General features: G+C 29.9%; 1 protein-coding gene across 1 annotated transcript; it reads left to right on the top strand.

Moving 5' to 3' along the window:
• The first annotated feature begins 7,907 nt into the window (after positions 1-7,907).
• On the top strand, positions 7,908-14,007 carry LOC130940915 (uridine kinase-like protein 3). The gene is made up of 15 exons (XM_057869199.1): positions 7,908-8,218; positions 9,287-9,440; positions 9,802-9,893; positions 10,188-10,257; positions 10,361-10,479; positions 10,735-10,831; positions 11,211-11,290; positions 11,615-11,809; positions 11,915-11,998; positions 12,089-12,149; positions 12,343-12,403; positions 12,692-12,785; positions 12,872-12,944; positions 13,039-13,121; positions 13,221-14,007. The coding sequence occupies exons 2-15, from the start codon at positions 9,317-9,319 to the stop codon at positions 13,392-13,394; spliced, it is 1,407 nt and encodes a 468-aa protein (XP_057725182.1). The 5' UTR covers positions 7,908-8,218; positions 9,287-9,316; the 3' UTR covers positions 13,395-14,007.
• Positions 14,008-14,130: the final 123 nt, after the last annotated feature.

Here is a 14,130-nt window from a genome sequence, read left to right as displayed (position 1 = left end):
AGAAGATACAAGTTAATGTATGCATGTTGGTGGAAACTCACCTGCAGTCGACTGCAAGGTGAAGTTGCTTTTAGATCGTTGACACGTATTACTGTATGATTTAAAAAAAATCGATTTATTTTATATAAATGGTTTATTTAAAAAAACGGGTTTGAATAGATTAAATAACTACTTTTAAAATAATTTAAATTCTTTCTGCGTGTTATTCCTAAATTCCTAACAGATGAATTTGATATGTTCTTTTTCTTCATTCATATTGACCAATTTTTTTTTAAATTTATCTGAAACTTTTTTTATTTAATTTTTGTCAAATATATGTATACAAATTGTTTGAAAAAGTAAAATTTAGTATTTTGAAAAAGAAACAAAATTTACGATTTTTTTATAGGAATGGCATAAATGATATCATCTGTCCTTTTTTGTGTCTCTGTTTCTATTTTCTTGATGAGTTTTGTTTTGTTTCCCATAACTTACATTTTCAGTTGCTTTTAAATTAAGCTATAAACAGATTTTAAATTAAGCTGTAAAAATATGTTCAATTGCAAATTTATCGTTAAATTAAATTTTATGGTAATCAATCAATTAACTTTTATTTTACTAATAAACTATTTTCATGCAAATTATTGTTGATTTTTCAATATTATTCTATAAATAAATTATTTTTTTAAGATAATAAGACTATAATTTACTTGTCTAGAAATTATGATTTCACTGTCATGCACGTTTTTGTGTTTTTACTTATCAACTAGAATTTATTTTTTAATGAAATTAGAATTTATTTTCAATAAAACAAAAGTATCTAATCAAAATATTAATTTGGTCTCCTTAAATAATTGAACATAATATTATTAATTTTGTCTACAACAAAAATTTTTAATAAATTTTTTCAAAATAAAATTGATTCAAAAATAGAGAAAAAAAACAACTAATGAAAATATTTATTTTGACATTGCCATCAAGAATAGGATAGCCATAGAAAAAATTCAACCAAATAAAAAGGACCTAACTAATACAATTAAACTACCATCATATCATCACAATAAACTATAACATCACCAACTAAAGAGACATATAACAAATATGAAAGAGATCATGCCAAAATTTTAACAATGCTCATGCTATCAACTAGTCTAAGTTATACCATAATTACATTTTTATCTTCCATCACATGAAATTGCCATGAATTATCTTGGCATTTATGATCGTGAACATCAAAATTGTGTGATGACATAAATATATACGTATTTATTAAATAATTTTCATCATTCACAGAGGAATGAATAAAAACATAAATTAAGAAATACATTTGAAATAATAAATTTGATTAAGAAATATAAATAAAAGGAACATACCTAATTGAAAGTTTCATATTAGTTCTGAAAAAGGGATTGAAAGAGAACGAATTTTACCTGCAAAAGAAAGAAGAAGAGAATAAAAGTAACTGCTTTGTCCAATTCAAACCGGTTTTTTTAAATAAATCATTTATATAAAATAAACTGATTTTTTTTAAACCATATAGTAACACGTGTTAGCCATCCAGAAGTAACTTCACCTGTAGTCGTCGACTGCAGGTGAGTTTCTGCCATGCATGTTATGCATGCTTGATAGCTACCAATAAAACTCGTTATATTTAACTAATTTGGTTAGTCGAATGTTGAGCTCACTCATCCACTTAAATAAATATAAGAGTTTCGAATCTTGTTTACTGTAGCAACCAATTAGTTAATAATACACAAATATTTTTATTATAGGTTATATACTTAATAAATTAATAATGTCCTTAATTCACAATCATACTCAAACATCATATAATAATTCACTTAGCAGAGAATTAGTGATGGAGATGACAATATATTTTTATAGGATGGTATATGGTTTGGTTAATTTAAAAATTAAATTTATTCTTTTATTAACTAAAAATTTAATTTTAATTAATTAATTAAATTAATTTTATATAATAAAATTAGTTATTAACCGGTTATAAAAATAAAAATTGATTTTGAAAAAAAACTTGTTTTTAAATAGAAAAATTAGTTTTTGAAAAAATAAAACCATTTTTTGTCCAAAAATCAATTTTAGACGACAAAAAAAACTTTTTAATTGAATTTTTAATCTAAAAAAATAAAATTTAAATTTTTAAAAGTTTAGTTTTGATTTTGGTTAATCGATTAAAAATCAGTTTTTTAAATTGATTTTGATTAACCAATTTTAAAAAATATGAATATAACTTTTAAAATTATTTTATTAAATTGGTTAACTAAAATACGATTATAATTTTTTAGCTAATTAACCACCTTTTGATTTTTTTATATATACCCCTAGTGTTAGAGATATAACCATTAATATTACCTTCTCCCATCAGCTTAAGCTTTTGGGATGAGTGGTTTCATGACATGTATCAGAGCGCCTATGCAAGGGGAGTGTTAGAGATATAACCATTAATGTTACCTTCTCCCATCAGCTTAAGCTTTTGGGATGAGTGGTTTCATGACATCCTTATATCCTTATGAACAAGAGTTTTGAATAAATGAGGTTTGATGCTTATATAACACACTTGAAGGAGATTGTTGATTTGATATGATGCAACACAAATATCAATTACATTTTACATACTATATATATCAAAATAGGTTACCCCTAATATGAAACTAACAGATATGGAGATATTAAATTAAAGACAACTAAGAAAGTAGCAATGTTTGGCGATCTCTTTTGACTAAGAACTTAATCAGTTTGCATGGTTGGTACTTATTTATGCAATTAGATAGTTGATTGTTTTACAGGAACAATGTGAATATGTTTGGTGAAAAAAAGTGAAAGGTGAAACTAAAGTTGGCGAGAAATCCTCAATTCCATTGGAAAGTAAATAATCATTTTTAATATTTAAGTAGATTTATCAGATGGAATTTATCTTTTATAAATATTATTATAATTATTAGTGTTTTAATCGGTAAAAATAGAAATTTATTCTGTAATAATAATAATAATAATAATAATAATAATAATAATAATAAAGAGAATGGTGATGGGTCCTATTTACTTGACGGCAATAAATTAAAGGCATATAAATTATAATGATAGAGTATGTATATATCCCAGTGTGCGTTAGATTTTGAAAAAGAATGAGAGCCAAAAGTCTCAAAGTTTGGTCCTGTTCCAGAACGTTGGATCCCCCAATTTTAAAATCATTGCATTTGTTAACCTTATATGTAGTAATTTGCATTTTGCACCACATTTAATGGACCAAGCAAGACCTCACCCATCTGAATTCCTTTCATTATTGAACATTTTTTATTCCTTCTTCTTAGTTGGTTAGAGATTATTGATGATGTAGGGCATGACCCTTTTCTTATATTTTAAAAAGTTGACATCAATATTTAATAGTGTTATTGTTATTTTTATTGATTTTCTTTCAAGCAATTCTTTAGGCTGCGTTTGTTTTTTAGAACAAAACGGGACAAGACACTGAGAATAGGACAGTACAAGACACTGATGAACAGAGATACAAAATTTTGTGGTTTTGTATGGTGATAAACTATAACAAATTATGAAAATCCAATTTATTTTTATTTTTTTCATTCAAAAAAATTTGAGATGAAAAATATAATAATAAAAAATAATTATGAAAAATTAACAAGAATAATAAAAGAAAAATAAAAAATAAGTTGTGTCCCTTATTAGTGTCTCCGTGTTCTTCCTGTCAGGATGGACTGATGGACACAAAATACAATAATTCAGTGTCTCTGGACACATTGTCTCTGTCCATGTCTCTTTTGTCAAACACGATTTTGTATCTCTATGTCCCTATCTCAGTGTCCTATCTCTGTAAACAAACCCAGTCTTAATTCGGTTAGAATTTGTGATTGACTTCAAGTTGATTTATCTGATTTTTTTTTTTTTTTTTTTTGGACTTGGTCTGGGTGTTTTCTTTTACAGTTTATTGGGTTTTTTCTTCTGCCATGCTCTCTCAATGAAACACAAAAAAATATTGTACCAACCAACTAAGACAATTTATTTTTAGGGTTTGTGAATCCAACAAGACTTAAAAGAACTTACACGTCCAAAAAAAAAAGAACTTAGCCACTAGTATATCCTAAGTCCTACTAAGCTTTAACATTAGGCCCGCTTTGTTATAGGCCCAATATGTTAGGAGCTTGTTTTTTGTTGGGCTCAAACTTGACCCTTCAATGTCCAAAAGCAATTTGAGCCTTCAAAACCCTCATCACCATCACATTATCTCACCTTAGTTTATGCGAAAGTAAAAGCAGCTTAGTTTAATAGTTTATTAGGATGTTTTCTTCTTTTAGTTGCCACTTTCCCTTAAGAAAGGCACTGTTGTCTTTCAATATGATCACTTTCTATCATTTAATGGAGGACCCCTTCAGGTGACTCTCATGATGCATTTCTCTTTGCATATTCCTCTATTGCCCTAATCTTATATACATCGCTATCTTACTCATTATTCATTTTCATCTAGATTCTCACATTTCCCTTTTGAAACTCAAAATATTCAGTTAATAATAATATACTTAGCTCCACCTTTCTCTTTTCTATGGCAATAGTCAAATTATTTAGTGCAAGCTAAAGCTTCTTAGGGATTTTCTTTGCTATTTCTTTAGGTTCAATATTAAGAGTTGATGAGCTTTTGTACATTTAAAGCCTCACTAATTTGGTGATTTAGAATTATCTCAAATTTTAAAGAAAATGTTATATCTTACAAATATTGAATAAAGATTTATAATGGTTGATTGATATTCGACTTAATACTTAATAACACAATTTTATAAGTTTAATGACTTGTATTATAATTATATTATTTCTCTCTTAAACAAAAGGTTACAATATTTACTATATATGGGTTTAAGAAAATTAAATTCAAGAATAAAAAAAAACACTTTCTATTTTAGAATCAATTAAATTTAAGAGAACAACTTAATCTTAAAACTAAATAGAAAGAGTTCATAACATCATAATTTCATGATATATGTACTATTTAAATTCTTACATTAAAATATAATCTCAAATTTAATATCTTTTGTAATTCATATTAACTTTAGCGAATTTTTGCAAGCATATTTTTCATTATAAAAAATTCATAAGTTAGAATAAAAAAATCGTAATAATTTTATCTCCAACTTATTTGTTTCTATAATTTAATTAAATAACTCTTAAACTTAAAAGATTATAAAACACTTTTAAACAAATATTCATTTATCTACCAAACATTTTACCTAAAACAGGTGCATTTATAACAACAATAACAAAGCTTTGTCCCATTAGATAGGGTCGACTATATGAATCAAATTCTGTATTATGTCTACAGAGATACCGTTTAAATGTAAATTTTATGACCATTTCATAGATAGTCTTCTTAGGTCTTCCTCTGCCTTTCACCCATTGTCTATCTTCCATCTCATCCACCTCCTGATTGGGTGTTCTGTCGGTCTTTTTCTCACATGTCTAAACTACTTGAGACGCGATTCAACCATCTTTTTCACAATGGGTACTACTCCAACTCTCTCCCTTATATCTTCGTTCCTTATTTTATCCAATCGCATATGACCACTCATCAATCTCAACATCTTCATCTCTGCTACACTCAACTTATGTTCGTGCTCCCCTTTGACTGCCAACACTCCGTACCATAAAGTATAGCCGGTCCTATAGCAGTGTAATAGAATTTACCTTTAAATTTTAAAGGCACTTTTTTGTCGCATATAAAACCAGATGCACTCCGCCATTTTGACAAACCTGCTTGGATCCTATGATTTATATCGTGTTTAATCCCTCCATTATCCTATGATGTAGTCAAGATACTTACAACTTTAAGTTTTGGTAATATGTTTTCTCCAATCTTCACTTCTATATTAGGATTTTTTCTTCTCAAACTGAACTTACATTCCATATATTCCGTCTTGCTACGGCTTATGCGCAAACCATACACTTCTAAAGCTTCTCTCCATAAATTCAACATCTTATTTAAATCTTTCATTGACTCTCCCATAAGAACGATATCATTGACAAAAAATTAGTACACCAATATTTTATTCTAATGTTTCACTCTAATAATCAAAAGCCAACAAAGAATAATTTATTTATGAATTTATCTAACATATATCTTAAGAGAATATATTAAATTTACAAATTAAAATTTTGTTTGTTAAAAATATAAAAAATTTAAAATTTTAATATATTTATTTTATATGTATTAAATAAAAATATTTAAAAGTTTATACTAAGAATAAATTTAGAGGGACATATATAAACTAAACCTTTTTGATTTAATTAAAAAAAATTTCATATCCCAACGAGGGAATACTCTTGGTTTCAACAATTTTCAATTCTCAAGAAATGAATGAATGAATTCAGTGGTACACGTGGAGGACTGCTATTGGAGATAGTGGTGGGAGACAAACACGAAACGACATGCCGTAGAAGTGTGCAATCAGAATTCAGAATTCAGATGGGAGGGCCCACATGTGATTCAGTGCCGACGTGGATCTGCGGAATCTAATTAGTAACTTCGGTGCATGTGGCCCACAACCAGCGTTATTTTATACTGAACCCAACACAGACACACTAACTACATACCCACTTGTCTGGCCCACACCTCCTTATCTATAATAATTGATGGATTAATGGGATTCATGCTTTATTGATTATGAAAAAAAAAAAAAAACTATCATCTTAATTAATCGACTCGTTATTATATTAGAAAGATTTAGTTAATAACCAAATGGGTTGGTCCACTAATCAATTTATTTTTTACTCACTGGAAGATGGGAATGGAGCTTGCTTGCTTGGGAGGGTTGCTCACTTTGTGTGCCTCTGCAGTACTCGAGGGATTAGTCATTGGGCTTCCGGCCTGATGGATACCCTGGTACAAACCAAAAAAAATTTAATTTTTATCGATAATAAATCAATTTTTAGTGTATTAAAATAGAAATATCAAAATTAATTTGAGTTAATTAAATAATTAGCTTATTTATCCTCTTAAATAAGTGTTAAAATTTTAAAATTTGTCTTATTTTATACATACAACAACTCATTAATCAACAACACATGTTTAAATAAAATTTAGATATCGTATATAATCAGAAAAAAAAATAGTTAATATGAATTCTAAAAATACATATTAAATTATTAACTAAGAAAATTTATAAAATTTAAGAATGTATTTAATTTTAATTTTTGTTAAATTTTATAAAATGAAAAATAAAATAATAACAACAATAAAAAAAGTTTACCAGAAAATTCTAATAAAAATATCAAAAAAAAAAACATGAACTAAACACATTCTAATTTTCAATGTAATTTGGTTATGTATCTATTAGAATAAAAAAAAATCAAATGTTTCTATTAATAATAATTTAAGTTTTTTTTTAAATATATGTTAACTAAACTCTTAAAAATACAAAAATATTATGTATACAATAAAAAATTAATCATCAAATTAATAATTATATATTTATGTATATTTATATACATTATTTTATATATTTTCAATATGCATACAATATAACATAGTTAAAATAAATATCTTGGGTTTGATTCTCTCTCTAAGTTTGAGCTACTACAATATGTTCAGTGTTTTACATACATAGCTTTGTTGGGTTGAAGTTAGTAACGACAATGGCGGCACAAGTTATGGCAATTTAGCACCCCCACCGTCCCTCAATCAAGGGCATCTCTCTCTAACTTGAGATTAGAGAAGAAGCGTGAGAGGGTAAAAATGACATTTCCCCACGTTAAGGCCCTCTTTTCTGTAATTGGCTCATTGCATGTAAAAACACGCACACGCTGTAATATAAGTAAGATTAGATTAGCTGTAACATTAGGCCACAAATCTGTAATTATATATGTCAACAATATAATCCATCGATTATCTACCAAAAATAACATAATCATTCATTGATTATTACTGTTATTATTATACACATATTAAAATAATAATTAATTAATTATAATAATATTTAAGGAAAAAGAAAGAAGGGCAAAGTAGTGAAGAGAAGCGAAGAGAAGAGACTACTAGAGCAGTAGAGAGTAGGGTCCTACTGCACCAAACCACCACCACCATCACCATCATCACCATCATCACCATCATCGTCGTCATCATCAACTTCTTCTTCTTCTTCAATTCATATCTCACACCGTACCATTCGCGGATTTCCATCCTTTTTCCTCAGCTCCGTCCTCTGTACAATTCTGATTTCACCAGGTACGTTTGTTTTTCCAGATCAGCATTATTATATATTGGTTCGTTCATTCATTGAATTATTAGATCTGGATTTCTGTTTTGTTCTGAAACTAGTTTTAGTTTGATTCTGATTTCTGTTTATTCTCATGCGATGGTAGTGCTGATATTATGCTAAGAAATAAGAACCATTTGTTGTTTCTTCGGAATCAGAATCTATGTGATGCTACTTATTGTAATGTCCATTGGATCGGATGGTTAGTTTTTCGTTGACTGTATAATCCGGCTTGGGTCCGTAGTTGCCCCTTCCAACACATTTCTTTTGTTACCTGGGCAAATACTCGAACTTGAGAGCATTGGAAAAAAAAAAAGCATCATGAGCTTGCAAGCTAGACCAATTCAATGTTGATACATGATGTGTCATACGATGTCTTGTTGTTCTTCTTCATAGCTGGGAGGCATGATTAGACAACAAAATCTTTGTTCTTTTAGGTTAGGAATTTAACTCTATGGTGTTTGTGTATCATAGAACTCTGTCTACATTTCATATAGTAGGTCCAACTGTCCAAGTCCAGATAAAGGAGGAGGGTTGCTATAGGCCTTTGGCAACTAAGGTAAGACTTGTTGAATGTGACATGGATCAAACAGAGTGTTGTGTATGGATAGGTTGATTGGAAAGATTGCTTGAACATCATGACCAAGACCAAAATGGGTGATCTTTGTTCCCTAAAGAATCTCAATCTGCAGTGATGAAATGCCTCCTAAAAGGCTAATGAACAGAATGACGCTTTTGGACAAGCAAAAGAAAAAAAACACGATTTGATGATCTGTATACTATCAAGTTCATGAAATTAATCTAAAAATTTAATCCGAACAAGGTGGCTAGTCTAGTCTTTTTGAAAAAATAACTTAAGAATGATGGAAATGGTTGGCATGATCCAATCACCAACATTTGCAAGTTCTCAAGACTAATGCTTCTGATAGCTGCAACGCAAACTCCATAAGTTATCTCCCATCCATGTTTCATACATTAACATAATATATTTTCTTGTTTAATCCCTTCCTATGATTTTAATCCATTGTCTATTCCAGGTCTTTGCCAATAAATCAATTGAAGATTTGATGGGGTCTAACTCTGAGGTTCACTTCTCTGGATTTCACATGGATTGCCTAGAGCAAAGAAAGGCCAGCATGGAGCAACCAACAACTTCAGAAGATGATTTGTATAAACAACCTTTCGTTATAGGTGTGTTTTTGAATGGCAGGCTGCCAATGTAGTCATAAAATCCACCAACTTATTAGTTGGATCTTGGAACTCAGTGATCATCCTGGTGCATAATATCATTCAATGATCACTTCACTTTTTGATATGTTAGTCTAAGTTGTACTCTTTTGCTTTAAATTTAGCAAAATGGTGTCAAATCATATACTTTGTCATTTCCAAAGTAGATCTTACTGGCTACCGCACAGCTCACATGGTTGGTTATCATTAGAGTTTTCCTCAATTCCAAAACCATAAGTTTGGATATATTCAATTTTTTTCCTACAAATTTTTATTTGGTATCCATTGCAGTAATTATTTTCATTACTGTCTTTGTATATTGTAGGTGTTGCTGGTGGGGCAGCATCTGGCAAGACTGCCGTTTGTGATATGATTATTCAGCAGCTTCATGATCAACGAGTTGTACTTGTTAATCAGGTGATGAATTCTTCCTATTGATTTTATTGTGGATCAGTTGAGAATAAATGTTTGATCTTGTTTACAATATGATATTCAAATAATTTTTGGATTCACTTTTTGTATTTCATTGTAACATAGGCTCTCTGTTAATCCAACCATTTCTATTTATTTAGTTTTAGTATCTCTATTCATTTAGTTCTAAGCAAAAAATGCTTTTACTTCTTTTAAAAAAGATTATTTCAGGTTGATGTTTGTTATTGTACTAATGATGATGACTGAGCATAAATAAAAGGATTATTTAATTTACAACAGGATTCATTTTACCATAATTTGACTGAGGAGGAACTTACAAGAGTACAAGATTACAACTTTGACCATCCTGGTCAGTTCAATTGTAATCATTGAGCATCTTAATAAATGGATTGTTTAATAAATTTGTGACGGATCTTTGCTTTATTTCTGATGCATGTTGTTGATGTTATCAGAAGCTTTTGATACCGAGCAGTTGCTAAGTGTCATGGACAAGTTAAAGCGTGGTCAAGCAGTAAATATTCCAAAGTATGACTTTAAGGGTTACAAGAGCGGTGTGTCTCCGGCGAGAAGGGTATTTGGAACTTCCCTTTTTTCTCTTAAATTTTGATTGTTTTGTTATCAAGCTATAGAATCTTTTAGTGCATAGAAGAACTCTCACATGATTATTTTTTTTATGTTTGTATTTGAATGCATTAGTGTATTTATGACTTCCATTATCACACAGGATGTGTTTCTTCTGTATTTTCCTCATGAGAAGAGCAAATTTATCTGAAATAAGATTTCAGCCATTATCTTAAAGTTTATGTTGGCTTAATGCGTTTTGCAGGTAAACCCTGCAGATGTTATAATTTTGGAAGGGATCCTTATTTTCCATGATCCACGTGTTCGGGCATTGATGAATATGAAGATATTTGTTGATACAGGTCCTTTTTATTTTATTTACTCCATTTTGATTTGTTTAATTCATTCTATTGTATGTTTTATGTAGCAGTCCTTAAAGTATATGAAATCTGCTATGATATTCATTTTCCTTTTAATCTCATGGACTTGATTCTTTTCCTCATAAGTCATAATCATGATCATGATATAGGAAAATGTATATTCAAATTCTCTGAGAAAATGCATGTTTTTTCTTTGTCTTTTCCAGATGCCAGTGACACCATATCTTCTTCAGCTTTGTTTTTTTGCTATTAACATTTTTTGTTGGTGATTCTGCTAGTTCTTTACAAGCTCATATATCTTGAATCTTTATTGTACTACTAAGTTACGCTGTCAGTTTACATTGAAAAATGTTCAGTGCAGATGCTGATGTTCGGCTAGCAAGAAGAATTAGGCGTGATACTGCCGAGAAGGCTCGTGATATTGCAACAGTGCTTGATCAGGTAACGAACTTGTTGTAACAGCATGAAGCATATCTTATCTTCTGTCTTTTCACCCTTCAATCTCGCATTTATGATTTATGACATTTACTACATTGCAAGACTTTGGAAATTTATTTTACTTTACGTTGCTTATCAGCTATGATGTGTGTTCCTTGCTTAAGAAACACGTGATTATTCAGTTTTTGCGGAATTAAACATTAAGGACATGTTTTGTTTTTGTGGTATTTGATCAAGCTGGTATATTCTTCTTGTGTCAATTTGATGTTGAAATCCTTCTACTCTATAGATTTAGTAACTGACTTGTCTGTTATTTATTTGATGCAGTATTCTAAATTTGTGAAGCCGGCTTTCGATGACTTTATCCTTCCAACAAAGAAGTATGCTGATATAATCATACCCCGAGGAGGAGATAATCATGTGGCCATCGATTTGATTGTACAGCATATTCGAACAAAACTTGGTCAGCATGATCTGTGTAAAATATATCCTAATTTATACGTCATTCAGTCAACTTTTCAGGTATGTCCTGCTATTTATTTACATTTCTCTTATCATCTATCTCCACAATTTGGCTAGAGCTTCATAACTTGAATCATATTCATCACATTTATTGCTATCATGCAGATGCGGGGTATGCATACCCTCGTACGTGATGCTAAGACAACAAAGCATGATTTTGTATTCTATTCTGACCGTTTGATCCGTTTGGTATGGGAATATTCTATTCTAAGACAAGGAATAAGTATGACATTTTCTTTATATATTATTCGTCATGGTTTGATTCGGTTAATTAACCAGGTTGTAGAACATGGCCTAGGGCATCTGCCATTTACAGAAAAACAAGTAATCACTCCTACTGGTAAGCTTCTTTTTTTTTTAATTTTATCCTAGTTGAGAGTCATGTTCTACTTTCGATGATTTTAATCGCAGAAATTACTATTTTTAAAAGAACAACTTTTGTGCCTGTTATTTGGTTAGCCTTAGCTCTTGTAATCTTTACAAAATTAGTTCTTTCATGTCTGAATCTCTTAATGGTAACTCCATTAATGCAGGGTCTGTATACAGTGGTGTGGATTTTTGTAAGAGGTTGTGCGGCATCTCCATCATCAGGAGGTATCATTCTATTCCAAATATAAAGTCATTGATTCCAAGTATTGACTAAAATTTTTTTCTATTAATCAACCTTGTTTACATTGCATGTAATGGTACTAGTTTCCTTGAAATTATTATGCAAATCTATTTCTCATTCCTCTATTATGTTCCAAGGGACTAGTTTGTTTTTTCCCTCTTTTCTCCGTTTGATATGAACTTATGATCTAAGGATGTTTCTTCATAAATAAAATCTTTTGCTTAGAAAATCACTATTTCCTCATATTGAATACCTTTAATAACTAATTTCAGTGGGGAGAGTATGGAGAATGCTTTACGCGCATGCTGCAAAGGTATCAAGATTGGGAAGATTCTTATTCATAGAGAAGGAGACAACGGTCAACAGGTCTGCACATATTCTTGTACTGCATGACTTTGTTTCTCTCATTTTATGATAACTAACCTTTTATCCTTTGATTATTGAACAAACAGCTAATATATGAAAAGTTGCCGAATGATATCTCAGATAGGCATGTGTTACTCTTGGATCCTATCTTGGGCACAGGTACATTTTTGCCATCATTTTTGTTGGTATAGTTGATCATAATTCATTCATAAATATTTCACATTATTGACATTAGAATAGCTTCATCTTTTAGGTAATTCAGCCGTTCAAGCGATTTCTTTACTATTAAGAAAGGGCGTACCAGAGTCCAATATTATATTTCTCAATCTCATATCAGTAAGTTATCGATATTGTCATTTTCTTTAGTTATCTTGCGTCTTTCTTATCTTGAAAATATCATAGTGATGATTTAAAATTTTGTTCTGTTCTTGCCAGGCACCTCAAGGTGTTCATGTGGTCTGCAAAAGCTTTCCAAGAATAAAAATCGTGACGTCTGAGATTGACATCGGTTTGAATGAAGATTTCCGCGTTATACCTGGCATGGGAGAGTTTGGGGATAGGTATTTTGGAACAGATGATGATGACATGCAAGTTGTGGCCCCTTCTTAATATCCACAAGATATTTTTTGATTGATAATTACTCATGAGACTTTAACTTGAAAAAGAAGAAAAAGAAAAAAAAGAGGAGGTTGAAATTTGCTGAATTATACTTTTAATTGGTACTGAGTTTCATCTTTATATCAATTTTGATCATATCCTTCCTTCTTTCTTTTTTTTTCTTTCACAAATTTTGTGTACCTTATAAGAGAAAATTGTTCTTTATAGTTTGATCTTATATTCTTTCTCGGATATATTTTCCATCTCAGAGATATTTTATATCTATATATAGAAATGAATATACAGATTCTTTAATATATATTCTCTAATTCTAATTATTCATGCGACGCCGAGATTTGGTTAGGATATTGTGTATTGTGTCTACAAATTTTCTGTTTTATGAATCACAATGAAGAAGATATATATGAGGATAATGTAAATTGCATGTTGATGATGCATGTTACATGATTGAGGTACTTGATTCTGAAAAAAGACAAGGAGAAAAAAGATAAATAATGTGGTTGATACCCAATCATGCAAACAATCCACATATAATATCTTAGCTTTTGCATTTCATGCAAAAAAGTTTGATATCCAGAAGAAAAAAGAACCAACCAAGTCCAAGAGGATCAAGGGTGAGAGGTTTCCACAAAATATTTGTTTGTCTGGTCTGTCCCCTAACATAATATATAGGGTGAACAAAATAAATATAAATAATAAAAATATATTGAAAAAAGGGATGAGCTGC

The sequence above is a fragment of the Arachis stenosperma genome, chromosome 7 (genome assembly GCF_014773155.1).
Source record: "Arachis stenosperma cultivar V10309 chromosome 7, arast.V10309.gnm1.PFL2, whole genome shotgun sequence".
In the NCBI taxonomy this organism is placed as follows: Eukaryota; Viridiplantae; Streptophyta; class Magnoliopsida; order Fabales; family Fabaceae; genus Arachis; species Arachis stenosperma.
The sequence above is the reverse complement of the archived record's forward strand: the minus strand, read 5'-3'. Positions and strand labels throughout refer to the sequence as shown.